At 42.8% G+C, this 27,508-nt stretch overlaps 1 protein-coding gene across 2 annotated transcripts in view; it reads left to right on the top strand.

The window, feature by feature from the left end:
- Positions 1-27,508, top strand: part of slc8a4b (solute carrier family 8 member 4b) — a 98,130-nt gene that overhangs the window by 44,765 nt on the left and 25,857 nt on the right. For both annotated transcript variants that reach the window (XM_065950111.1, XM_065950112.1), the window contains 9 exons: positions 896-1,035; positions 1,287-1,439; positions 1,535-1,762; positions 1,884-2,297; positions 5,581-5,691; positions 5,807-5,959; positions 8,987-9,083; positions 9,266-9,457; positions 11,272-11,464. In XM_065950111.1, coding sequence (XP_065806183.1) covers positions 896-1,035; positions 1,287-1,439; positions 1,535-1,762; positions 1,884-2,297; positions 5,581-5,691; positions 5,807-5,959; positions 8,987-9,083; positions 9,266-9,457; positions 11,272-11,464 — 1,681 coding nt within the window. The remainder of the gene's footprint in view (positions 1-895; positions 1,036-1,286; positions 1,440-1,534; positions 1,763-1,883; positions 2,298-5,580; positions 5,692-5,806; positions 5,960-8,986; positions 9,084-9,265; positions 9,458-11,271; positions 11,465-27,508) is intronic.

The following is a 27,508-nucleotide window of genomic DNA, read 5'->3' on the forward strand; positions in this document are numbered from 1 at the left end:
AGAACTTATTTATTAAGAGGCTTGCACAATGGATTAAATGTAAGAACCAATAAGTAATCATGTGCATTATGATTGATTGCTATGTCTGTGCCATAATGGAGGCCGTGGATGCATTGAATCAATGGCTTAACTGCATTTATATAGCTATAAGCGTCCCCATGGTTACTATCCTGTAGATATAATAGACAAATCTCTATTGAAATGGTGTTATTATCCATCCAGGATATATGGAGCCATTATACCATATACAAATAGACTATAATAACTTCATATTCGGCCATTTGGGGCAATTATTCACATTGTGGGAGCACTTATCTTCCTTGAAAGCGGCTAAATCGCCATGTTATGCTATTCCTATGGTGACTATATAAACCACATCTCATTTTTCATATCATATGATAATATAGCTAGCTGCTCAGTATCCATGGTTTACATCTCATATGGGACCATTTTTGCAAGCGTTATTCTCGGCTGCCCATCCCGGGGCTCTGCAAAGAACAGGACAGAAATTGATATGCCCGTTGCCAGGCGCTAACGCACTGGTTTAAGTTAAACAATGTCAGCAGCATATTCATCATGCTACCACACCAGGGTGGCCAAAGCAATTAAAGGCGACAGTGTTTCATTGCCTCCGAGCGAACTGGTTGAGTTATCGTCTGCCGGTGCCAACGTGCTGTCCCGAACCCAGAATGCATCGATCCATTTCATTAAGTTTGAGCAGGACAAGTGGGACCGTATGGAAAATCTCCCACTTATTAAAACCTTTAATCAGGTTGTACTGCCAAATCATTTTTTTTATTTTTTATTTTTTATTTTTTTAGAGACATTTTTGAGTGCTTCTTGTGATTCTTCGCTGCAGCATTTTGTTTAATTTTCTGTTTTTCATTTGTTTCAGGAGTGGTACTGCCCGTGTGGAACCCTCAGAACCCCTCCGTGGGGGACAAAGTGGCGAGGGCCATTGTGTACTTTGTGGCCCTCATCTACATGTTTCTGGGCATGAGCATTATAGCCGATCGTTTTATGTCGTCTATAGAGGTAGGCGCCTGATAAGTAACCAAAGAGTTATCTTACTATCAAGATGTTTTTCTTCATTTTTTCCCCTGCGTCCCCTTTCCCCTTTCTTTCTTTTTCTTGGTTTTCTTTGTTGTATCTTCTCTTTGGCTCTATACCTTTAATGCTTTTATCCCCTTTGGTTTCCACTTTCATGAAATTGTTGTTGCTCGTTGTCGGCCTTTCCTTAAAAACTCTCCATTTCTTTCCATACTTTCTCCTCTTCTCCTTTCCAGGTCATAACTTCCCAGGAGAAGGAAATCACAATAAAGAGGCCGAATGGTGAGACCACCACGGCCACGGTCAGGATCTGGAATGAGACTGTTTCTAATCTCACTCTAATGGCCTTAGGTTCCAGTGCCCCTGAGATCCTGCTGTCTGTTATTGAGGTGAGTACAATATGAGCCTGGGTGGTTTCACATTAGATTAACTGATACAAAAAAGTAATGGGAACACCATAATCCGATTATCACCCCTCCTTTAGGTGTGTGGCCACAATTTCGAGGCCGGCTCTCTGGGTCCCAGCACAATCGTGGGCAGCGCTGCCTTCAACATGTTTGTCATCATCGCCCTGTGTGTGTACGTCGTTCCCGATGGTGAGACGCGCAAAATCAAACACCTTCGAGTGTTTTTCGTCACAGCGGCTTGGAGTATCTTCGCCTACATTTGGCTGTACCTGATTCTGAGTGTCTTCTCCCCTGGAGAGGTGGAGGTAAGGATAAACAGACATTAAATCTGAAAAAGGAGGAGAGATTGTGCAAGAGGAATTGAGGTTGAAAAAGGAGAGAACACATTGAGGGGGACGTTGACTGTGTCTCCTCTCTTCTCTATAGGTATGGGAGGCGGTCCTGACCTTCCTCTTCTTCCCCCTCTGCGTGGTCCAGGCCTGGGTGGCCGACCGCCGCCTCCTCTTTTACAAATACGTCCGCAAGCGCTACCGTGCCGACAAGCACCGGGGCATCATCATCGAGACTGAGGGAGTGGCGGACGGAGGGCTAGGAGGTATCGATGGAGGAGGCGGAGGAGCCCTCGGTCCGGGGGGTTTCACCAAGATGGACATGCTCGAGCTCGACGGGCAGATGGCGTTGAACTGTCACAGCGGGCTGGACGGAGGGTTGATGGAGGAGGGAGGAGCCAAGGATGAAGAGGATGAGGCCAGAAGGGATATGGCGAGGACACTGAAGGACCTAAAGCAGAGGCACCCGGATAAAGACATGGAGCAACTGATTGAGATGGCTAACTATCAGGTTAGGAGGAGTCACATTATATTAGCTTTGTACTTTAAACAGTAGCATAGTGGAGTAGTATACTATAGTACAGTAAAGTATATTAAATAGTGTAGTAAAGAAGGCTATAATATCTAGTATTTATTTATTTTAAGTGAGTCATGGTTGAAACATGCTAAAAAGAAACAGCTGTTTGTTGAGTATGAACTGGAAGGTGACTCGCTTATATTAAGACTGAAAGCAGGCGCAACTTGCCAGCTCAGCATTGTCTTAAGTTTGAAGCTCAATCAATCACACTCCGGTTGTTCAATGAAGTTTAAGAAAGAATTCACAGCTGTTTCGTAGAGAAAACGCAGTGACCCACTGGATTTGCTGTGGCGCGTTTGCTAAAATATAGCTAGCAACGCGATACTCCCTCTAAAGCCTGTATCATCATATTTCTGTTTGTGCATGGTTAAAAAAAAAAGAAGAGCTTTAGAGGTGATAATGAGCTTATTTCTAGCGTTCAGAGAGAGGATTGTGTGTTCGATAGATTTCCTCTGCTTTCATTTTTTTATGCTAGCGTAAGCTAATCCCTTCCTCTGTACATAACTCAAAGACATGAAAATGGTATTAACTTCTTAGCGAATGCTCTTTAAAAAGAAAAAAATATATTTTTATCCAAAAAGAAAAAAGAATGAAATAAGGACATTAATGTGTATTAGTTTGGTCATCCTTTGAAAAATAATCTCTACATTTGTATAAATATGACGCCTGTAAGCAGCTGCTCTCACATCGTTCACCTTGTTCGCTCTTCATCTTCTCTGTCTTGACTTTTGTTTCCTCAAAGTTTAGTTCTTTTCTCAGCTTGTGAGTAAAAAAAAAAAAAAAGAAGCCCTTTGCATCTTACAAAATGATAGAGTGGAGAACGTAGCATCGTGCATCACATTTGGTATGCGTCTCCTCTTGAGGGTGACTTTGTGTTGGAGGTGACGCTGTGACAAATTTAGATGTGAACCAGGTGTCTTATGGGTGATAGCCGGCACGGCAGCAAACAGCTGTTACACAGAAAAGTTTTTGAAATGTTCAAAGAGTGACTTCTGAACCATATTGTGCTTCTAAACTTACTTAAAATGAACCTCCTTGTTCATCAAACACAGCTATGCACACACACTGAATACAAACAAGTGAAGTGAAGTGAAGTGTTGGCTGCGGGTCAGATGAACACACACACACACACACACACACACAGTAAAATATATTCTGAAGGGCAACCCTCATGTTATGTCATGTGCTGATGAACCAATAGTCTGCAGTGAGGATGGTGCCAGTCGGCTTCATTGACAGCACTGTAATGTGCAGCCCGCCTGCCATCCAAGTCATATTTTGCCCGGTAAGTTCCATGAATGTTACAAAAGTAAAACCCGAAACGTAATCCCTGATCTTGGTGGATGTAAATCGACAAAAAATTTGCAATACAAGGTCCACTTGTGACCCACTTTTTCTATGAGCCTTCAGCTTTTAGAGTTAGCTATGTTCAAGCCGTGTCTTTGGGCTCTTTGGTCAAAGGCTCTTCCAAAAGCTTGCAAGTGGACCTTGAGTTAAGGTTTTTTGGGGAAGTTAGGTTGTTAATTGTTACGGAGTGTTTATGAGCTATTGAAAGTACTGTAAGTGCTTAATTTAACCTTCAGTTAAATTTGGCTTTAGTTTAGTATTTGGTTGTCGTGGCCTCTCACAGAGACTAGATTCCCAGGTGTCCCTCGCGAAGAGAGAAGCGGTTAAGCATCAAACTGTTGAAGCCTCCCTTTCGCCGCTCCCCTTCTTTCTTACCTTGTCTCCTCTTCGAGACATTTCTTCTTCAATCTTTAATCTGATTTTTAAAAGCAGGGAAGGAAGCGTGTTTGGCAGGCTCCCCGAGGTGCACTGGGCACGCTCCCAGATGTTTGTTTGCACTCAGGCCTCCATGTCCCCGCGGCTCCTCCCTTCAGCATCGTGCTGTAAATAAGAACGACAGATGCACTGGAGATTAAACTGCCCTGGATAAATTAAGGGTCTTGAGTTGTAATGAACCATTAATTAAAAACTAAACAGTGGTCCTCTTGGAATTTGGACTTTTATTAAGTTAAGCCAAGTTTCTCTGGAGGAAAAAAAAAAACAGATTAAGTTTAAGTAAACAAACAATTACAGATTCCATCCCTCCGAAGAGGGAAAAAGCTGACTCACTTCCCACTTATGTGAATAAATCACAGCATTCCCAGCTGCAAGGCCACTTTTAATCTAATGATCGCTACAATATGTTGGCCAAATTATTTGTTTCTGTTCGGTGGCTCGTTGGGGTATTTAATTTCTTTTAACAAAAGAAAATTCAGAAAAGTTAATCTTATAGATTGATCAAGCGCATCAGATTTGTAGTTTAGAGTAGGAAAACCAACTACAATCTAAAGCGTTATGAAGATGTTTTTTTTTTACTTATGAATAGAGATATATATAATGGCAAACAATTCAGTTTCAATGTGATTCCACTTAGACATACTCCTCGTCGCAGCGTCCGTGGGTTCTAATCCAAACTCGGCCCTTTGCCGCATGTCATCGCCCACTCTCTCCTCTTGTGTTGTAGTCAAGACCACACTAACCGAGACCAAGACATACCTTAGACCAGAGTGCTCAGAGACCGACACAAGACCAAGACAATTGGGGATCGAGACCGAGTCAAGATCAAGATCAAGACCAAGGCAGGGAGAGACCGAGTCAAGACTAAGACCATAAATATCAATGAAGAATCATCGTCTTGTGTGCGGCCGTCACTCACTTAGGCTCTAACACAAGGAATGTGTTGCTATGGGGATAAAAATCTAATTATGAATGAATTGAAGTTATTTGTTATTTTAGAAAGAGGCGTTTCCCTTCTAATCACATTAATTACTTGGGAAAATAGCTCAACAGTGGAGGTCTTGACTGGTCTAGGTTTTGACTGGTCTAGATTTAAAATTAAGAGTACGCCCAGCCTGAAACCGAGACAAGACCAATTGAAAATGTTTTCTATTCCGAGACGAGACCAAACAACTTCAAAAAGTGGTTCAACAGTCGTGAGACCAAGACCGATTTTGAGTACTACAACACTCACCCACTCTCCTCCCAACATTTCCTGTCTCTCTTCAGCTGTCCTATCCAATAAAGGCAAAAAAAAAAATGGCCCAAAAAATTCAACTTATAAAGAAAAGCATCAATATGAACACCTTACCAGAGCATGACCAAGGCTCTTAAAACACCTCAATTTAGGTTGTGGATAAATTAGACTTTTAATTGGTTGGTTTTTGTTATATAGGTCTTGATGCAGCAGCAGAAGAGCAGAGCCTTCTACCGTATCCAGGCAACCAGGATGATGATCGGAGCTGGAAACATTCTCAAGAAGCACGCTGCTGACCAGGCTCGCAAGGTGAGAAGCAGTTTCCCCCTTAAAACCGTCGCACCTGTTGCTCACAGCACAGAAAACTCACTAGCCTCTGTAATGACACTTCCCCCCCCCCCCCCCTCCCCATCCATTCTTCCAGGTGGTGAGCAGCCATGAGACCCAGGCCCAAGAGGACGACCCTCACACCATCAGGATGGACTTTGAACCCCCTTTGTACCAGTGCTTTGAGAACTGTGGCTCCTTGAAACTGACTGTTGCCAGACATGGAGGAGACCCCGGAGTTACTGTCAAAGTTAGTGTTCATGTTTTCATGTGTGTGTGTGTGTGTCAGGGATTAATGAAAGGCTCGAGGGTCGCTAAGAAGAAGAGCTGTGTGTGCATAGAAAGGTTTGAGTGAGTCTGAGGGAGGGAAGCCAAAAGATGTAGACAGGAGCAGACACCAGAGAAAACAAAATCGACTTTGAACTGATTTCAATCACAGTTCTGGCAGCTTTCCAGTTCTCGGTCTGATCTTTCCCATATAGCATGCTCTCACTCTTGAGGCTTTGAACATCCTTGTTTTTTCTTTTCTGGTCAGAGGCTTGTACAGGAATAGAAGGGAGATCTGGTAGACACAACAACACAACAGTTTCTTTTGATATGTGTTTTTAGCTTTACGCTCAGGCTGTAACTCATAGAAGAAGAAGAAATAACATCGTTTTGCAGAGGCTCATTGGTCCTTGCCTTGACGCTGGCCTGATACTCTGAATAAGAGATTTTATTTTCGAGTCTCAAACCGAGAGTCTGTGTCTGTCTGTGGCGCTCCCTATCACAACAGGGGCTTTGCGTTTCTTCTTCTTGTGTACACATGAAACTACCATGCAACATCAGTGCTGTCTGACGGCATCGGCCTCAGTCTGCCGTCTACTGAAGGCGGATTTTGTCAAGTGAAGTGGCCTATTTAACCCACACAAAGGCTCGTCAGGCCCGGTGTCTGAGCAGCACTTTAGAGAAGAAAAACTGATTATCTTGAGCATAGAGGGCTTTCCACTTCTTGATGACACACTTGTAACAGCACAATTGTTCTATTCTCAGTCCCTGACTGCAAGCCTTTGTCAGCCTTTTATAATCCCTGAAAAACTTCCAAAAGCACAAAGCAGTTAATTCCTGAAAAGGTTTGGCAACTTTAGCACCGAAGAGTCAATAAAAACCAACTAACAAGAAGTCGTCTACATTTATGAGCCAGCCTGGAAACAAGGTGCAAATGCAACACATTATTTTATAAGCTAATATGGCTAACTTGTTAGAAAACAATTATTACACATCCTGCAGATAAACGTAATCTTACATCCAAAGTGGCTTTTTGTCCAAGTTTATCTGTGTCTCTTCAGCTGCTCAATGCTCCACTCCTTTTACAAGCTAAACCTGACTGGGTTTGTGTGTATGTGCATTTTACTGCTTTGCGTCCAAAACAGTTGCCTGCTTCACATGAACAAACGGCTAATAACATTGTGACAGTGAATCAGAGTTTCCGATTTGCTAAAATGCTAAAAAGACTGTCGGATGTGTAGAGTTGAAGCTAACGTCACAGTCCAGTGATAATTCAGTTGGTGTGAAAGTATAAAGTAGAGAAAGAAATGCTTGTGCTGACATGGCAAGTTAAGCCATTTTTTTATTTTTTTAACCTTAATTCAACCAAGTTGATCCCATTGAGATTAAGAACTGGTTTTCCAATGTAGACCCAGCTGAGACAGTCAGCAGCACAATCACAAAGTTACACACAGAGACACAAAGGGAGACGAAGGGCAATTTACAAAAGACTCAATTTTGCATAAAAACATCTTTGAATCAAATTTTTGAATCAAAAGAGTTTCTTGAGTTTATTTTCATACAAACTGTACAAGCACATAGAATAATTGACTTTAGAGGAATTTAAGGAGTTTAAAGGTCCCATATTATGTTTTTTCTGGTTTTATATGCCCTTTAGTGTGTTTTCCAAGTGTCCTGTGCATGTTTAGGCACATCTATGTGCAAAAACTCAAAGTCCACGGAAACGTGGCTTCTCCTACGTCCTCCTGTTAGCTGTAGCATTAGCCGCATGTAACGCTCGGTTCTAGCCCCCCTCGATAAAAATGTGTCAGTGCGGCGTCATTGTCAGTCTGAGATCACTGATCTAAGCCCATTGGCTCGTTGTGGCAAGCCCTGCAGATCATGTTGAAATTTCCGAGAAGCGTGCTGAGCAACTGACCAATAACGACAGAGCGGATCGGCAGACCAATCAGAGCAGACTTGGCCCACGTGGGGTCTAACAGTGTGGGCTCAACAGAGTGCAGCTGACGGACTCAGAGCGTAGAGGGAGCAAGGAGGAGCAGTACATGAAAACAGACACTTTTTTCAGACTTTACCTATTGTGAACGTACAAAAGTAGGAACATAGATTAAATATACGAACCCCAAAAAGGGCAGAACATGGGCTCTTTAAGGTCACGCTCTTTAGTTTTCTATTCATTTATAACTAACATTAAAACAGTTTTTTTTCTGTTTTTTTAATAACAGCAAGATATTTATGTTCTCATGAAACTCTAATGTCTATTTGTAAATATTAAAAGCAGCATCTGAGTGATTGTGAAGCATTGGTATTCAGGAGTCCCAGCATCGTGAGCCTCTGTGATGGATGCATTGAAAAGTAAATTTAGAGCTGTGTCACTCATAAACATTTCATCCAGAGTTATAAATAGAGCTGAGCTCAGAATAAAGCTACAATAGCACCACCAACACTTGAGTCACAGATCCAGCTTTGCCTACAAAACAGCAACGGATTATTTGGAAATACAGATTTTATTTTTTTTCCTCTTTCATAGCAGCTGAAAGAATATGTTTGCTTTAAGGAAATAAAGGTGATTATGTTAGCTGCCTTTGAACAGGACGGATAGTGTTAATAAACAGGCCAGATGGAGAGAGAAGAGAGGAGGAGAAGAAGAAGAAGAGGAGGATACAGGGGAAGTTTTGTTGTACTATCTTCAAAGTCTTTATTATCAGACTGTATCTGACCAGAGGGCTCAGTTTAATGAAGCTGTTTCTCTTGTTTTCTCTCACCCTCTGTTCTCTTCTCCCCAAATGCCTCTCCTCCATTTTTCTTCTCCTCTCTCTCTCTCTCTCCCTCTTCTCCTCTGTGCTCTCTATTCTTCCTCTCCCTTTGTGCTTATCTACCCTTTTCGTATCTGTTCCCTTTCTGTTTCATCTTTGACGGCTCTCTTCGGTCCCTCTCTCCCTCGTCTCACCCCACTTCTCTGTGCTCATGTCTCTCTCTCTCCCCCCCTCCCCCTCCCTCCTCCCCCCAGGTGGATTATCGCACAGAGGACGGTACAGCGAACGCAGGTTCGGATTACGAGTTTGCCGAGGGAACGCTGGTTTTTAAGCCCGGAGAGACCCTCAAAGGTAAAAATGGCAGTGACAGTTACAATTCATGACACATTTTTCAAAATGAGTGTCATTGAGGCAGTAGAGGTCTTCCAGTTACTGCCCCCCCCCCGCAGCTTCAACATCAACTTGCGTAAATATTGGTGCTGTGAGTCTGTAACAAAAATCTTTAATTACAATAAATGCGTTCCTTTTGTCAGAGATCACGGTCGGAGTGATTGACGACGACATCTTTGAGGAGGATGAGTATTTCTACGTCCACCTCAGTAACCCTCGGGTGGTTGGTTACCCGGAAATTGGCACCGCCCCGTCGGATGCCAGCGTCACCCCGAAGGCGGTGCTGGGTGACAACCACACAGCCACCGTGACCATCTACGATGACGACCACGCAGGTAACAGGAACTCCTGAGACGAGACAATGCAACTGAAATGTTTTGTCTTAATTCATCCGTGACCTGTAAGAGCGAGTCGAGGATGTAGAGTTTGATGCAAACACAAGTCAAAGCTAGTTTCCACTTTCTCATGTTAGTATTCACACTAAGACGCTCAATAAGGCGTTCATTTGAATGCTTCTGCCACCTAGGAGTGAACCCAACTCATTTTTTGCAAGTCTCCATCAGCTTATCTCAGACTTGAGATTGATGATGTGAACATTTCCAGCCGTCAGTGTTTGAAGGCATAACATATTAATACGACAAAAATCATCTTTGTTGATATTCATTGTGGAGTCACGACTTCCTGAAAAGAAAGTGAAGTCAAACTCCCTCTTGATTGGTTGTTCTCGACTCTGTGTTCACATGGAAGGGGCGGAGCTTCCTTCAGTGAATGTGGGTTCTTCTTGACCTATGATACTGTATTACTGATCACCTTTTAAAGGGGTGTAGCCTTATTTAATTTCACCGTCTGTGATTCTGTCATAAATTTAACGACATGGATCTGATAGAAAACGTGTGCATCCTGCCAGCTTCATTTTGAATCCACATGACTCTGTTGCTTTGCTGCAGAGTCCCAGGATGACCCGGAAAAAAAAAAAAACAATCATGAGAAGCTTGAAAGAGATCCAGCGGCCTTAATGTTGTTCAGTAACAAGAGTTTGATAACATCCAAAGAGAGTTAAGGGGATGGAGGCTGAGTGGGCGTTTACCTAATGCTAATTATCTTTCATCTGGAGAGAGTGGGTGGTTATCTATTATCCCTTTCACTGTATACACGGCACACCTCAGAGAGCAAGAGTGAGAGCGTAGGTGTTCATCAACCATCATTTACATCTCTAGTTTTCATTATACTGTTTTTTGTTTTTAATACATCTTCTTTCTTTCTTTCTTTCCTCCTCCTTCCTACCTTGCTTCCTTCCTTCTTTCCTTCTATTTCCTCCTTCTTTCTTTCTTTCTTTCCACCTCCTTCTTTCCTTGCTTCCTTCCTTCTTTCTTTCTATTTCCTCCTTCTTTCTTTCTTTCTTTCTTTCTTTCTTTCCTCCTCCTTCCTTCCTTCTTTCTTTCTTTCTTTCCTCCGCCTTCCTTCCTTGCTTCCTTCCTTCTTTCTTTCTATTTCCTCCTTTCTTTTTTCTTTCCTCCTCCTTCCTTACTCCCTTCCTTCCTTCCTTCCTTTTTTCTTCTTTCTTTCAATTTTCTCCTTCTTTCTTTCTTTCTTCATCCTCCTTTCTTTCTTTCTTTCTTCATCCTCCTTTCTTTCTTTCTTTCTTTCTTTCTTCCTCGCTTTCTTCCTTCTTTCTTTTTTCCTCCTTCTTCCTTCCTTCCTTCTTTCTTCCTTTCCTTCCGCCTCTTTCTTTCCTTCAATTTCCTCCTTCCTTCCTTCCTTCTTCCTTTCTTTCTTTCTTTCTGTCTTTCTTTCCTTCCTTCCTTCCTTCCTCTTTCTTTCTTTCTTTCCTTCAATTTCCTCCTTCCTTCCTTCTTCCTTTCTTTCTTTCTTTCTTTCCTTCCTTCCTTCCATCCTCTTTCTTTCTGTCTTTCCTTCCTTCCTTCCTTCCGTCCTCTTTCTTTCTGTCTTTCCTTCCTTCCTTCCTTCCTCTTTCTTTCTTTCTTTCCTTCAATTTCCTCCTTCCTTCCTTCTTCCTTTCTTTCTTTCTTTCTTTCCTTCCTTCCTTCCATCCTCTTTCTTTCTGTCTTTCCTTCCTTCCTTCCTTCCGTCCTCTTTCTTTCTGTCTTTCCTTCCTTCCTTCCTTCCATCCTCTTTCTTTCTCTCCCAGGTATCTTCACCTTTGAGACTGCCAGTCAGAGGGTGAGTGAGAGCGTAGGCGTGATGGAGGTGAAGGTGCTGAGGACGTCGGGCGCTCGCGGCCTTGTAGCCGTCCCTTACAGAACTGTGGACGGCACTGCTAGAGGAGGAGATGACTACGAACTGGCCGCTGGCAAGCTTGAGTTTCAGAATGACGAGACCATGTAAGTACAAACATGTTGTCGTCTGAAACTGTTATATCACCACATTTAGAAAACTTTCGCCTTCATCAAAACCCAAAGCACACGGACACTACAACAGTCTAGTCCACTACAGGTGAGTGACACATCGTTTGATTACCAGCGACACGTTCCAGTTTCCTTTCAGAGTGACTGACTCTCACTCAGAACTGCTGTTCAGGTTAATTAGGTGTTAACATTCAGCCACTGTATAAATAGCTCTATTAGGTAGATAACAGTGTAATATTGCCACTCTTCAAGGTAGGCTACTCTGCATTATTATGCTTGCACACACATATGCTCACACACACACACACACACACACACACTTGCTCTGGCGTCCTTGGGCACATGCATTTTTAATATGCTGATGTTAGCGGTGTTAAATTGACCAATACATAAAGCGTTTGGGAATGCAGTTTCCTCAGTGCCTCTTGGGGCCTATAAACCAAGGACCTCTGTGTATGTGTGTGTGGGAGAGTGTGTGTGGTGTTCAAGTAAATCTGTGAAAAGAGCAGTGTCAAAGTGAGGAAAATTGAGCTTCCTTCATTTTCTTCCAAGTGCTTGATTGCCAAGGTCAGTAATATTAATCAGGGCTTAAGTATTACAGAATAGGGCTAGTTAATGCTCTTATGCTAATGAGAATAGTTTGATTAACTATGAGTGTGAGTGTGGTTGTGTCACGGGGGGGGGGGGGGGTGGGGAGCCCACTCTTGGCAAGGCCATTCAAAAGCTGTTTGTCTGTGGCTTGCCCATCGATAAAAAAGCGGGAAGATGGAGTGTGTGTCCACCTGTGTGTTTGTGCTCATGAACTTCTGTCCCTGTACTGAAGTTGAAAACCTTGGGAGTGAGAGCCATTTCTGTCTCAAAGATCTGTGTGAGGCTCAAGACGTTGACGTGGAGAGAGGAGCTGTGCTGAACAATGTTTTTATGAAACTGAAGTGAGGATCCAGTGATTTAAAAAAATTTTTGTTTGCCACAGCTCTTTATTTCTTAATTCACAATGTAGTCGTGATAAAGGCTTCAAGCGAGGGGGATGGGCACTTCCGAAAAGAGGGTGCTCGTAAGTACAAGATGACAAATGTATGTGTGCAGGAGCAGAATTTAAAAATGAAGAAGAAGAAGCTTGTTACCAGCAGCGGTTAAGTCTGAGTGTCACTACAAGGGCAGAGTATGAATTCATGTGTGTGTGTGCTCATAGTTTGAATAGGTCCAGGTCCTTCCTTTTTAAATAGACACTACTTTCACCTTCAGCAAATAGTGTGCCTTGAATCTCGAAAGGCCAGACACACGCTGTGCGCTTGTGTAAATGTTGTGGTGGAATGTCGACTCACGCTCACAAAGGGAATGGTTTCATGCTGCACGCTCGAAGTTCACGGCTTATGTGCTCACATGACCTGAGTGCTCACCCCGTGAGTTTAAAGTCGGCACGGAGGACTGACAGCTTCCTTTGAAAAACTCCCACAGACAGAAGAAGTCAGATCTATCTATCTATATGCATTTCAGTCGTCTTGTAGCGCACTGTCAAACAACGCTCTCACACACACACACACACACTCGTCATCGCTAACATAAAGCAGCGAACTAGCAGGCCAAAATCATTACAAATTTTCCCTTGCAGCTGGTGTCTGCAGCTGTTTCCTGCCAATGGTTCCCCTCACTCATATCTTTTGTGATAGGAGAGGGAAGACACATCATGCAAGGCAGCTGTTGCCATGGCACTTTCAGATGCTGTCTGCAATTTTGCGCCGGCGCAATTAGGAAAGTTGGGAAATCGTCCCAACTTCAAAATCAGTCATGTGACTTAAACATCAGGTCAGAAACGTCCAGGGTGTATTGCCTGTCCAGAGAAAGTAAGTGTTTATTCTCAAATACATCTTTCGATTTATTATTTTTATTTCTAATTTTCAAAAATAGGTTGCGCCATCCCGTTATATTCCTCCCTTGTTATTTTATTCCTCTTCATTTCTCGTCTCTTTTTGCTGCGAGTTCTTGTTTTCTCTCCTCTTTTCATCATTTCGCCTTTGAGCCCCGTGTCAAAAAAAAATCGTCCGTTTCTCCACCGAAATGTAAATCAGCTTTTATCCACTGCACCTTTTTGTGACTGCCCTCGTTTTATGTCTGAGTTTTGGCTCTTCATCAACCTTGGATTTGCTCAGTAAAGCTTTTTAATTCCTTTCTTTATCTTTCATTTTCTTTCGCTCTCTCTCTCTCGCTCTCTCTCTCTCTCTCTCACTTTCTTTGTCAGATATCTCTTACACCTCCCTCCCTGTTTTTGTGTCTGGTATATTTTTAGATTTCTTTCGCACAGGGTGGTTTTTGTGACCCCCCCCCCCCCCTGCCTTTTCTCCTCCTCTGTTCACCTTCTCCTTCAACCTCATCTCCCTATCATTTCATGTCTCTTTCTCTCCCTCCCCGCCCCCTTCTCTTCTCTTCTCTCATTTGCATCTTCCATCTTTCTGCTTTTCACCTTTACTTTTTTTTTTTTTTTTAACCCTGTCACCTTTATCTCCCCCTCCCACTGTCTGCTAACTCCTCTGTTCTTCCCTCTCTCCCTTGTTGCTTCACCTCCTTGCTCCTTTATTTTTTTCCCCTCTCTCTCATCTTCTCTATCCATCCATCTCTGTCTGACCCTTTACTCAGAGAAGAGCGACTAACTGCCAAGGCAATTTAGCCCGATCACAACCCAGTCATAACTCAACATCACATCACCCTCCATTCTTCCTTTTTCCTCCTAGGGCACCTTTTTTTTTTCCAACCTACGTAATAGTTTTGTTTACCCATTTTGTCTTATTTTCTGCGTTCAAGCACCCTCCATTTGTCTGTCACTTTCCGTGTTTATCCTGTCTGTGGGAATGAGCTTTCTAAAACGTTGAGGAAAACACTGAATTCGTAAGGTAAGGTAAGAGCATGGACAGGTGCTGTGGGTGGGTGTTGGATGAGAAATCGGTTGCGCACAGTGCTGCTTTAAATTCTTGGGGTGGAAATCTAAAAGGCTCTGGAGCTGAACTGACAAGAGGAGAGGAAAAGGAAGTGAAAGGGGAAGGGGAAGAAAAGGTAGGTAGGGAGGGGGGGCTCTTCAGTTCAATTTCATGAGCTTCAATCCATAAAAGATAATATGATAGCACATTGATCGAGTCAGCTCCCCGTTTTCTCTTACTTCCTGCCATTAGAGGTCAGGGTTCAGCCGGATGTGTCTTGCTTATTTAAGAGAATTTAAAGAAACCTTGTTAAATGAACTGCCAGCTCACACGCTGCTTAATGTGAAGCGTGCCTCTGAAGGACCTGTGATGAGTCTGAAGACAGAACCCTTAATGATTTCATAGTGGCGTCGCCGTGGTTATCTCAGCTTCAGCTTGACATTTTTTTTTTGTAGTAAAAAAAACAAAAAAAAAAAACACGTTTTAAAAGCTTGTGACCAACCAGACAACAACTAGGAATTAAGAAGTATCAAAAGATACCTCAGGATACGAACAAAAAGAACAGGTCTGGACGGTCCTTGATGTTCAACGAGAGACTGAACGTGAATCCACAATCAGCAAACCGCTGTAACATCATTTTAGCTTCCCTCCCTTAGCATTACGTCAGAGGAAAACTGGTCACTGTGTGAATGCAGTTAATTATTCAGGAATCATAACAAAAGATGCTATCATATTAAATTGTAGCATACCTAGGGCTCAGAATTCTTTCAGCTTGATCCATGCTTGTGACTAAAAAGTGAGATATCTCATATTCGCGCCGCCTCTTGTCTTGTCTCGTCTTCATGAGAGCGCAACCTGAAGCTACCACGGTACACTTTGACAGTTTGACGCTCGTATCTGACGACGTTTCCAAAGCAAGAGGCCTTCATCGCGGTCCAAAATCAAATGGGAAAAAAACACAAATATCAGAGAGTATTCATAACACTGTGGCGGAGATTTATGTCCTCCGTGCGAACAGTGGTGGTTTCATAGGCGGTGTTTGACGGGGATGGAAAAGCAGATGGAGTCAGACATGTCGAGCTGAAGAGTGAACGGTTGCAGAGGGGGGAGAAGATAAAGGAGGATGTCTTTGTGTCATGACTTAATTATGAACTGGGGAGAGACGTGCTGGAGTCGTGGACTGAAAGAATGACTTGGACGTGCCAGTTTTCTTACACGAGTGGATTTATTCTGAGTCGCTCTGTACGGACACACACACACACACACACACACACACACACATACAGCAAATTGAAACAATGCTTTTTTCTGTATTAAGAAATTCCTTCCATACCTTTGAGTCATTGAATATTTCTCTTATTAATGCCTCTCCTGCCTCGACCGTTTCTCCGTCAGCCCGTCTGCCTTCCTACCTTCTCTCTCTTTTGTTGTTCTATTTGTTAATCATGAGCACATTACAGCATAAAGTCATAGGCTAAATAAACAATGTGTGTGTGTGTGTGTGTGTGTGTGTGTGTGTGTGTGTCCAAGAGGGAGAGAGGAAAGAGAAAGAGAGAGACAAAGGAGCTCAGCACGGCCAGTTTATTCTTAGCCTTCCTCTGACCTGCAACTCAGTACAAATAGTCAAAGCCAAGACACAGACGTTCGTGTGTGTGTGTGTGTGTGTGTGTGTGTGTGTGTGTGTGTGTGTGTGTGTGTGTGTGTGTGTGTGTGTGTGTGTGTGTGTGTGTGTGTGTGTGTGTGTGTGTGTGTGTGTGTGTGTGTGTGTGAGAGTGAATGTGTGTGAGGTCCTCTCCCCTGGCTGCTCATTATAAATTTCTAACAGGTGTCGCCACCTAACTGTGCAGACGCCTGTTCAATTACTTCCTTGCCCTGTGTGTGTGTGTGTGTGTGTGTGTGTGTGTGTGTGTGTGTGTGTGTGTGAGTGTGCGCGTGTGTGTGAGTGTGCGCGTGTGTGTGCGTGGCTTCATTTACATAGGGAAACAGTTTTAGAGTACTAATACCTTCAGTATGTCACCTTGTGACTGAGGCTGTACTGTTGTACACAATATCGTACATTGAATTACATTTTCCTTCACCTCACATACGTTTGTTATTATCATTTTTATTGTTGCTTCATCTGTCGATCTGTCCATCCCACAAAGTATTCTCTCAACAATGACGACCATGGAAGAGTCCTCTGTCGGGTATAGACCAACAAAGACAAAAGAGGACTACTTGTGTTGAGTCAGGGACTTTGTACTGACAGAAATGATCAGGTAAAGCTTCCAAGCGTTAGTTCCACATATTTGAGTAAACATTGTGAATATTGCTCCGGCTAAAACAACATGTTAGATCACATGTTGGCGTTGCTGGAGAGATCCCAAACGACAACCTCCGGTTTTATAAAGTGAAGCCAATGTGGGTGTCCACTTGAGGCTGACTGCAAAAGTCGCTCTGTTTGCCAAGAGGCCAAACGCTTGCCTCACCTCCCCTTTTCTTCCTGTTAATCAGGCTGACCAGAAGTTAGTTTGAGGATGACATCACTATGACTATGTCCATGTTTCATACAGCCTATGATTGTATCGGCTGTAAATTGAATTTGTGTTGGCCTTATCTGTGATTGCATCAGTGACTGGCCAATCTCAGTTTCGGAAAGGCCAGTCTTTTTTGTTTCAGAAAGATAAGAGGGAAAAGTCACACCAGCCTCGAAGCTCCTTACAAAAAAAAAAAAAAAAAGAAAAGTCAGAATACAGCTGACCTGAGCACATTATGCTAACTTGTGAAGAAATGAAAATACAGATCTACCAAGTCAGCTCTAACCTATCAACAGACATGCGTTGTTTTGGCAAAGTTTTTTATTACATTTGTTTCAAATCGAAAAACAAAAAAGACAGTATGTTGTTTCGTTTTGAACAGAGTGATCACTGAAAACACCCCCTGAAGTGCACCAGCAGATTTACCACTTTGCAATATTGAGCTTTCCTTTTCTTTTTCTTTTTTTTTTTAAAATCCCAGCATGCTGCCATGTATCTTTTTTTTGTGTGTTAATGAAGCCCAAACACAAGTTCTTAGTGTTTTTGACAAAGCTGTCAGAAGAGCTGTGATCATGCATTAGCTGCTGGTGAAGGAGAAGTCGACTCACAACACATTCTCCCTTCAGCAATGTTTCTTGGAATCAACAGAAACCGACGGAGGAAATTGAGAAGCTGAAAGTGTGAGTGTGTGTGTGTGTGTGTGTGTGCATGTGGGTGGATGCTTGCCTGTGTCGAAGAGCTTGTAGGGTGTTTGATATTTGCAACCTGTTTCTCCGTCTGTCACCAAAGTAGGGTGACTAACCCAAAGCTGGTCTCAAAATAAAACATCCCTTGAACCGCAGAATCGACTCGATCTGCACGCTTTACGTGTGCGTAGTGTGTTGTGCTTCCTGTGTGCGTACAGTACATACAGACGCATTCAAGGGTTGCATTCATGTTTCCTTGTTTGTTGCTGCAGGTGCAGGTGAATGTGGGTTAACAGTTCGCTGAAATTAATCAGAATCATGCTTTTCCCCTTCTAACAAGCATAATATCTTGTTTTTCTCTCAGCTGAACACACACACACACACACACACACACACACACCAGCATATTAAGCATTCAAACAATCAGCATGTCTGCACACTGGGCCCCTCCCCGCTTCAGCACTCTGTTTAATAAACTGTTTATCATCGTATTGAGATTGAACCGGCTTCCCAGAGAAGATTGGATTTTTTTATTCCTCAGTGTCAGTGTGTTGAATTTCTAGGATGTGATATTCATCAGATTTTTCCTGACACCGCAATAAAACGGTTTACCTGTTTAATCGCGGCCAACGGTCAAATGGGAAACGCGCGATGCTTAAATAGAATGAGGCTGATTGACGCGTGTGATGTTGAAATTGTCATGCAGGGAGTTTGTCACAAACCCAGCATGCACCTTGGCAGGTATGTATGCATCCCGCTTCCTGTTAGGAATATAGATGCAGCAGTGTTATAACATTTACAGCCAAAAATCTGTGAAAAATCCTAAACGAACATCACGTTATCAGGGACGCCTCGTTGAAACCTGTTGTGAGACATTCGTTTTTTCGCTATCTGTTCATCTACTGTTTAATCAAGGCTGGGGTGAATTACTCCATGAAAACACATGAATATCAGCGCAACTCTACAGCAACTTCAAAGCAGCAGAAAAAGTTCCTCACTGTCTAAAATTAAATTGTATGCTCTGTGTATACCGTTGTACTGTAGAGAAATATAATTGTGCATTTGATGACAGTTTTCATCAGCAGCTGCTGCATTCTCTGATGTCTTCTTTTCTACAAGCCCCGCATCCCCCCCCCCCCCACGTTCAAACAGAAGCCTGCTAATGGGCAGATAATACTTTGAACCCCCGCTCCACCTCTGATTTCTCAGCCTCCTCCCCAATTCCCCCTTTTCTTGATGTTCGACTGAAGAACATCAGAATTCCTCTGTCTCTATGCGGATGACAGGGTTCTCTGTTGTTGTTGGGTTTTTTTTTAATTCTTTCCTTGTTTGCTGCTTTGAAACTTTTGATCCCTCCCCATTGTAAGCTCAGCAATGACAAGATAGAGAGAGAGAGAGAGAGCAGAAACAAACGGGAAAAGGACGATAAAGGGAGAAATTATGAAAGTTGAAAAGGAAGCTTTTTTTTTTGTTTGTCGTTTTCGTCTCAGGATTTGTTTTTTTTTTTCTGCTGTCATGCATCTGCTCTGTAAATTGAGTTCGTAAGAACCGTATCCTATTATTTCTCTCTTTCTTTTGTTCTTTCATTAAATTCATCGCTTTTTTCATTTTGTTGCCAGATCAAATGAGCGTGTGTTCATTTGTAACCAAAAAAAAAAAAAGGCTTTTATTTCTTCTTTAACTAAAGGAAAGCATTGTTTGTCCTTAATGGAATATCAAGATCACAGAGTCAGAACACATGTGGAATAAAAAAAAAGTCACAGTGTTGACTGGCAGAGAGAAAGATGGAGGGCAGAAAGATGAAGACGACGGGATGAATGAAGGCGTCAGAAAGCAAAGATAAGGAAGAAGAAGGGGGAAAAAATAGCACACAAAAAGAAAGCAAACATGTTTTTACACCCCCCCCTCCCTCCTCCTGTTCCTCCTCTCCTCTTTCTTGACTCTTGTTCCTCCTCCTTCTGACTCGCTCATATTCTCTCTCTCTCTCTCTCTCCATCGCCTCTCATGTCAGAGCAGTCAAAGTTAAGTAGCTTAAGTCAGCATCTTTAACGACTTCATAAGCTTTTTCCTTTGCGTCTGTTCATGTGTGCGGCCTGTGTCCGCCGTGCTTCGGCTGCGTGTTGAAATAGACGTGGCGACTGCTGTAAACGATTGACATTTTAGACTGCACTCCAGTTTGACTCACACAACCGCGAAGCACCCCTGGCTTCCTCTTAACACAACTTTAACCCATCTGCTCACTCTCTCTTTCTCTCTTCTTGGAGTATACATCTTGATGCGCCCGCTATTTATTTAAAAAAATATTAAATAGTGTGGTTAAAGTTGCTGTTGGAATTGTTTGCAGTGATGTTTCAACAGATTTTCAGACGTGGGATTGTGCGATGCTAAAATACAAAAACAGCTTTCGGTGTTTTTTTTTGTGTTGTTGTTGTTTTTTTTTTAACGCCAACCCCGCTGCCTCAGCCGGTCTGCTTTTTCACCTTCTGTTGTTGTTTCCTGGTTCCCTCCCTGCTTCTCACTCTTTCTCATCCAGTTCTGCAGTTTAGCATCCCTGTCATTCCCCGCTCCTGTTCTCTTTCAGCCTCTCTCTCTGTGTCTCCCGTTTTGTACTCCTTAGCCCTGCATCTTCCCCTGTGGTTGCTTTTGTTTAAAGTCCCTGCAGTCCCAGCTGTTTTCTCTACCAGGAATACACTGAAACACACCCTATGGTTAGAGTCCTGCACCCACAAACACACACATGCATATCTTGAGTCCTGCTATCCTTGTGATCAAACCCACGTGAACCACACACGCCCTGTAATCACGGCTCGTGGACCTACCATGAGCTCTGGCAACAGGCTGCCCCTGCCCGTCCATGCCCATGATTAGAGCCTCAGAACAGGCAAATACAGACTGCTACACGCCCCTCCCTTTCCCTTCTACCCATACGCCCTGGGCCTCCCTGCTCCTCCGGCCCCCCCCACCCCAAAGCCACATTAAAGACCACAGTGCAGGGTTCAATGACCACCAAGGCTGGGCAGAAGCTTCAGGGTGGGTCAGCTTGGGTGCCACTTTTTCTTTTCATCTACCTTCGTCTGACAAGTTCACTCATAAACCAAAAGTCCGTGTTTACTGTAACTGGTCGCCAGTGTGTCACTCTACTGGCTCAGGTTTTTGAAAAGGCTGTTTCCAGCACACTGAATTCTATTTGTGGACGAAGAGAAAACACATCTGGGATTTTGGTTTTTCAATTTCTCCTTCACAATCTTCCCCATCTGAAGGACTGGACGTGGGAGCTCTATTTGAAGAGGAAGAATACAGCCGTGCTTCTTTTCCCTGTGACAGTCAGCGATCTAGGAGGCACGTAGCACAAAGACTTATCATCATCATATAATAACGACTAAAGAGATTCTTATTTTAGCTTAGAATATTCTTATGATGTCTTTGGGAGCCATGGTGTTGTGAATCTTTATGCATCATACCCGTTTATTTTTATTTTTTAGTTATTCCCACTTACTGACATTTAAACTTCTACTTTTTAAAAATGTTTGTTCACAAACTACGATGAACCCAGCACACACAAACACACAAACACACACCCTCGTTGCTTCACATCTGCTCTCACATCTGCTCTCCCCACGCCGACTCTTTCTGTATGTGTTTGCTTCGGTAGCTTTACTCACATGTTTTAATATGCCACAATCTTTAGACTTATTCCATTTTGGGACTTTGTTTGAATGTAGGCAGTCTGACTTGGTGTGAAGGAGGCATGTCATGATGTCTGCCTTTCTTATTTTGAAGATTAGGACTCTCCTTATTGTTTCACCCTTTTCTTTTTTCCATTGTTGGGATGGCTCTCTACTCCTTTTTCCTCTTAAATGTAGAGCAAGGGGAGATTATCCTGTGATACTGTACAAAGCGTGTTGATAGCATTTAGCCTTTGACCATTTGACAAATACATAAAACACGATTGATTGGTCATTTTTAACTTTGATGGAGGAAACAATGACTTTCAATCAAACAACGTCCGACAAAAAGCAAGTTTTCTTTGACAAATGTCATATCGTAGAGGACAGTGGTCCTATTCCAAATTCAAAGTTTTTCACAAGTTCAATGCAGTTTTACAAATCCAGTTTGAGCAGCAGAAGACAACAAACTTGATAAGTAAAGTTTTTTTTAATCTGCTGTCTCTTTTTTTTTTTTTCCTGGTTGGTCATCGTTGCAGACATACTGTATGCATGGCCTCATATTGCCCAATGATTCCCCCCCCCCCCCCCCTTGATTGGTCAGAGGGCATCGTTAAATTCAATTAGAGCAGTGACCTCTGTTTGTGCATGATTGGACACGGCTCTGATGGCAATATCAATCTAATGAAGTGAAGGGGGGAACGATGATGCAGCCTCAGACTGCCTGCCGCTGTCCCATGGCAGAGATGGCCCAACATGTTCCCAGTGTTCAAGAGAGTTACTGGTGAGAATGAAAAAAACAAACAAATATTCTGATTGCAATAAGTAACGACAGCAGTGGGAAAAGCAATCAGGTGCAATCAGACGTTAAGTGCTTGGATAAGATTATTTCAGAGTTTGATTTGAAAGGGGGAGAGAAAGGACTCATAGTAGGTGGTTTCAAATTAAAAAAGAATAATCAGCCGGCAGGTTTTTTTTTTTAAAAACCCCGCACTTAATGATATTTAAAGTATTAATGATGATTTTGAGGTTGTAGTTGATGTTGATGAGGATATTACTGATGATGATGATGATGATGAAGCTGCTACAGCGAGTCGCACCATCTACTGAAAGGGATGGTCATTGGTTACAGCAAACAGTTATGGGTCAAAGGTTTCCTTGCTTCCTTGTTTTCCATGCTTAGTCCTTAGTCTGTCTTGATGCTAGATTTTTAATGGACTCAATAAGGATATAGATATAACCCCAATTTGAACAATCACACCTCAGCATAAATTGAAAGCAGCATATTCGCTTACTCCAGACTTCCAGTTTAAATATAAAAACAAATAGCCTGACAAAACACTTCAACTTTATTACATTTTGGACGTGCAACAATTTTTTTTTAACCACAATGGATCAGGTTTAATAAGAAGAACATACAGTATGTTGGTATAACCTATCATAGCATTTTGGATCTGTCTTAAATATGTAGTTTGTCTAGTTGGCATAACTGTGAATTTAAAAGAAGAGGTCGTCTTTAAAGATGCAAACACTGACCGCATGTTTCACACCAAATCCAAATGAAACCTTGAAATCCTGCTCCTGCCGTTTGACCCGTTGACTGTATATAAAGATGGACCTCCTCTTAAGGCGTCGCAAAAATGCCCACGACGAGAGCTGCATGGTGACGTTTTAAAAGACAAAGTATTAACCTCCTGCCCGTTCATCAAAACACACATTTAACCTACCAATAAAACAGCAAAGATCCGTCGGCTGGTTTGAACGGATACTTATTAGTTATGGAAAGTACAGTGACTCTTTGTTAGTCATCGTTATGTACTCTGTCGTCGTTCCTCATCAACTCTACCAATCCTGTGCGCACAGTGCTGCGTTTTTATAAACAGAGATGTCAATCATGGCATCATACTCCTTTTTATAGCATTAATTAAAACTTAACACTCAAGAAATCAGCACAAGAACTCACTATAACCATAGAAACCATGTTTGAAGGAAAAAAATAACGAGACTTTTCTCTCTCCCGAGTCAGCCTGTAGGAGGAACGCCCAATGGTTTGGCTCCAATAGTATGGTACCTTCAGCATCAGATTTTAAGGTCTTTGGGGACGGATCAAGCCTTCATACATTTGCATAATGGAGGAGTGAGTAGAGAAGTGCTCCGTCCTGTTGAGGCCCACCAGTGATCACCTGCGACCTGCTCTGGGTCTCTGCCCCATAGGTTGAGAAACTGGACTCTGACAATGATTAATGCTGTGGGAAAGTGATGAGCCAGTTCCTGACTGCACTAGCTCAGGGTAATCTGGTATGATACGCACACACACACACACACACACACACACACACACACACACACACACACACACACACACACACTCAGTGATGTCAGAGAGATTAAATCACTAATAGCTCGCGGAGGAGAAGATGTGACTCACACAAGCTCTCCATCGCAACTCACATCTCTCACCCTCCCTCTTTTACTCTTTCCAATACAACTCTTCTTCTTCTTCTTCTTCTTCTTCTTCTTCTTCTTCTTCTTCTCCTTCTTCACTCGTTCAGACACCATTACACTCATTGTCTCACATCCTTCTTTCCCCTCCATCTTCCTTCATTTGCTTCTCCATCACCCTTACTTTTCCCCCGATTCCTCTTTCAACTCTCTCCCTCTCCTTGTGTTTTACTTCTCCTATCTGCCCCCCTTCTTTCCTCAAAATCCCGTCTCTCACTCATTCCATCTCTCCTTTATTAATCTCTCTTTCTGCCCTCAACCTCGGCTTCATCCATCTTCCTTCCCCCTGTCATCTCCTCACTTTTATTCTCACCATCTCAGATATCTCCTCTGTCTCCTCTTCGTTTTAAGGGGGATGATATATCATCCCATCCCTCGCCGTCTTATCATTCACCCCTCCGCTCCTTCTCACCTCTTTTGCTCCCTCTCTCTCTCTCTTTTTTCGCGGCGACGCTTCTCCTTGCTGCTTCATCGCTTACCCTCTATCTTTATCACCTTTCACTTTATCGCCGTCCTTCTTTCTTTCAAATTCACTCTCGATAGTCTTTTTTTTTCTGTGCATAAATATTCATGGCAGGTGAAGTTTGAACAAAGTGTGTGCAGGGGGGAAAAAAAACCGGAGTGTTTAAGAAAGTTTGCTCCTTCAAAATGTCAGCGGAGGGCACACTCTCAACAAACAAACAAACACATTCTCCTTTTGCAAGCAGTTGTAAGTGTACTCCATTACCCATGATTATCGATGTCTTTGGCTCGCTATAAATGCATCTCCAAAGAAGCTCAGCGCGGAGACGACTTTTAATGGTTTTAATGGTCAGTAAATACAAACGGAGGGTAGAAGGTGAAGGATAGAAAGGGGGAAAGTGCTGAGTAAACTTTAAAGAATTGACACCTTTAAACTGTGCACACAGAATGAAGAGACTGTCACAGGACTTGACAGGAAAGTAGCGTCTATAGTGGCCCCTTTCTTCTCTTTCTTTATATATGTAGGAATAGAAATCTCACCGAGCCTGATTAATTTCTTCAACTTTTAACAGTTCCACTTCATGCACAGCCCTCGATAAGTCACTTTCCTAGCTCCAGCTTTCCCTGATGGCCAGCGATATAAACCCACGATGACCTCCAGGTTATAAACACACTTGAGCAGCTATTGTGAGGCATAGATTAGAGATAGATACACATGAGGGGGGGGGGGGTAAGGGAAGCGGGAGGAGCGGGTGAGGGTGTCCGAGGAAGATGAATAGGCTCGGGGACAGGCAATAAATGAGAAGAGAAGGGGAAGAAAGATGAATGGACTGAGGAGGAGGTCGGGACAGAGACGTGCAGGGGCAGTTGGTTTAGGGGGGAAGAGAGATGGATGAAATGCCGGCAGGAAGACAAGAAGGAGAGGAAAAGGGCAGGTGGAGGTGGGAAGAGAGGGTATCAGAGCAAATGATGGCTTGAGGGAGAGAAGTAAACAAGTAGGGTCGGAGGGAGAGAGAGAGAGAGAGAGAGAGAGAGGTGGGTGGTGGGAGAATGGCTAGTAACAGGAAAGCAATTGGCCCTGTGGGTTGAGGATGGAGGGAAGAAGGGATGAAGGGAGGGAGGTAACAAAGGGAGAGAAAGAGGAAAAAGGAAGAATGAGTAAAGGATGCTGAGGGAAATAAAAAAAGGAGTGGTCATTTATCTTGTGCCTGGGGCAGGGTGAGTGTGTGTGTGTGTGTGTGTGTGTGTGTGTGTGTGTGTGTGTGTGTGTGTGTGTGTGTGTGTGTGTGTGTGTGTGTGTGTGTGTGTGTGTGTGTGTGTGTGTGTGTGTGTGTGTGTGTGGGAGCCTTTGGCAGGCAGCTCCCTGCGAGCTTGGCATGGAGTTATGTACATCCTACAACCTAAAGTCCTGGACCTTTGGACCACTAATGCAAGGCGGTCAAGCAAAGGTGTCGTTAGACCCATAAAACAGATTGTATGTGTGAGGAAAACTGCTGACCGTGTAAAGTTTCTGAGTACACCCTTTAGCCCGGTTGACACAGTGGTCATGACGATCAGCTTAATACGGTTCAAATACACTGAATGAAACCCTGAACATTTTTAATCCTGGTTAGATAACAGATGATAGGATAACATACATGATGTGATACATGACAATACGGTATGATACTATGATATGATACTATGCACGATGAAATACATTAAGATACAAGACAACACATTTCTAAAGTCCTACAAACCATTTAGAAGATACAAGGATAGGATAGGATACAATATAATGTGATACGATCCATTACAATTCTCTCCACTTTATTGTCCAAATAGTGACATTTGTTGAATTTGCTCCACGCATTTAGCTGCAGTAGAACTAATATTACATCACATATTCAGAACTGTATGTACTGAATGCTACAAGCTAGCTGTTATCATCTGGTTTCCAGTAAAGATTGTTTGTGTGTGATATCAGTAAACTAATTAAACTAACAAATAAAAATAAATAGTAATATCGTCATTTTGGATTTGATGTTGGGTGTCTTTTGCCGTTTTCTTAAAAAGTGTCTGATTTTATAAACTCATCAATATTTTCATTCTTATCTACTATTAAAATGTCCTTTTATGGTTATTCTTAAATTATTCTTAAACATAGATATAGAAATAGACATGGCTGGAGGAAGGGGGGGCTTACGGGGGCCCAGAAGCTCAGTTTTTGCCCCAAGGCCCCGTTGAAGGTTGTTTCGGCCCTGGTGGAGATCCATGAGTTCTAATAATGACACAAACTTGTAGCCTGACTTTGGGTGAATGTGTTTGAGCCACTGCAGAACATAGTAACACGTGAAAAGTGAAAATGGCCTGCACATTTCCCTGACATCAAAAAGGGTTCAATGAGGATAAACTCCACTGTCCGAGTAAGACTAGTTCAACAACACTGAAAAAAAACAAAAAAACATTTAGCTTCACCTAACGTGGCTCCAAACAACATGGCAGCAAGTGAAACAGATTTTTGTGTGTGTGTGTGTGTGTGTTATGTACTCCTTCAAACAGCTTGGTTCTCCATAGCAGCCCCCAGTTTGACTAAAACATAAATATATGATGAGAAGCCTTAAAACTTACATGAGAACAGACGAGATGAAAGAGAGAGAAGGGCGATAAAAGAACACGGTATGACAACAATGGAGGAGAAAAGACGAGCCACTGTTGCTCATTCATGTCTTTGTCTTAACAATGCTTGTTTTGTCATAGTTTATCCACCGACTATGACATGGAGAATTGTTGGAGTAGTTTGGATTAAGTGTCTGTTTTGCTTTTTTGTCTCGTCAGCTCAAATTTAAAAAAAAGAAAGTTTCTCGTTATGCGTTTTATTCACATCATCTCCGCCTGTGGCTTCAATCTCTCCATCTGCTGGTCCCCATGAGCTGATCCAGCCTTCATCCTTCCATTCATTTGCTTGTTTCTGTGTTTCTTTTATATTTCCCCAGTCTTCCGTCTCTTCCCATCTGCCCTCATTTCCATCCATCCCTCTCTCCGTGCGTCTCTCTCTGCGCTGCAGACAACTGATGGTGATGTATAATTAAAAGCTGCTAAAAGCGTTTGAGGTGGGAGGAGACTAGAACTGCCGGCTGTGGCGTTTTAAACAACATTATCTGTAACACAACGACGACGGGCGAGGACTTCGCGAGGGCAGAGTGGTTATTATGTATCTTGGCCATCGCCATGGAAACAGCGTAATGACAGCTTCAAGCTCTGACACTGTCAGGCTGAAGAGTCTGCGATTGATGCT

The sequence above is a fragment of the Labrus bergylta genome, chromosome 22 (genome assembly GCF_963930695.1).
Source record: "Labrus bergylta chromosome 22, fLabBer1.1, whole genome shotgun sequence".
Taxonomy (NCBI): Eukaryota; Metazoa; Chordata; class Actinopteri; order Labriformes; family Labridae; genus Labrus; species Labrus bergylta.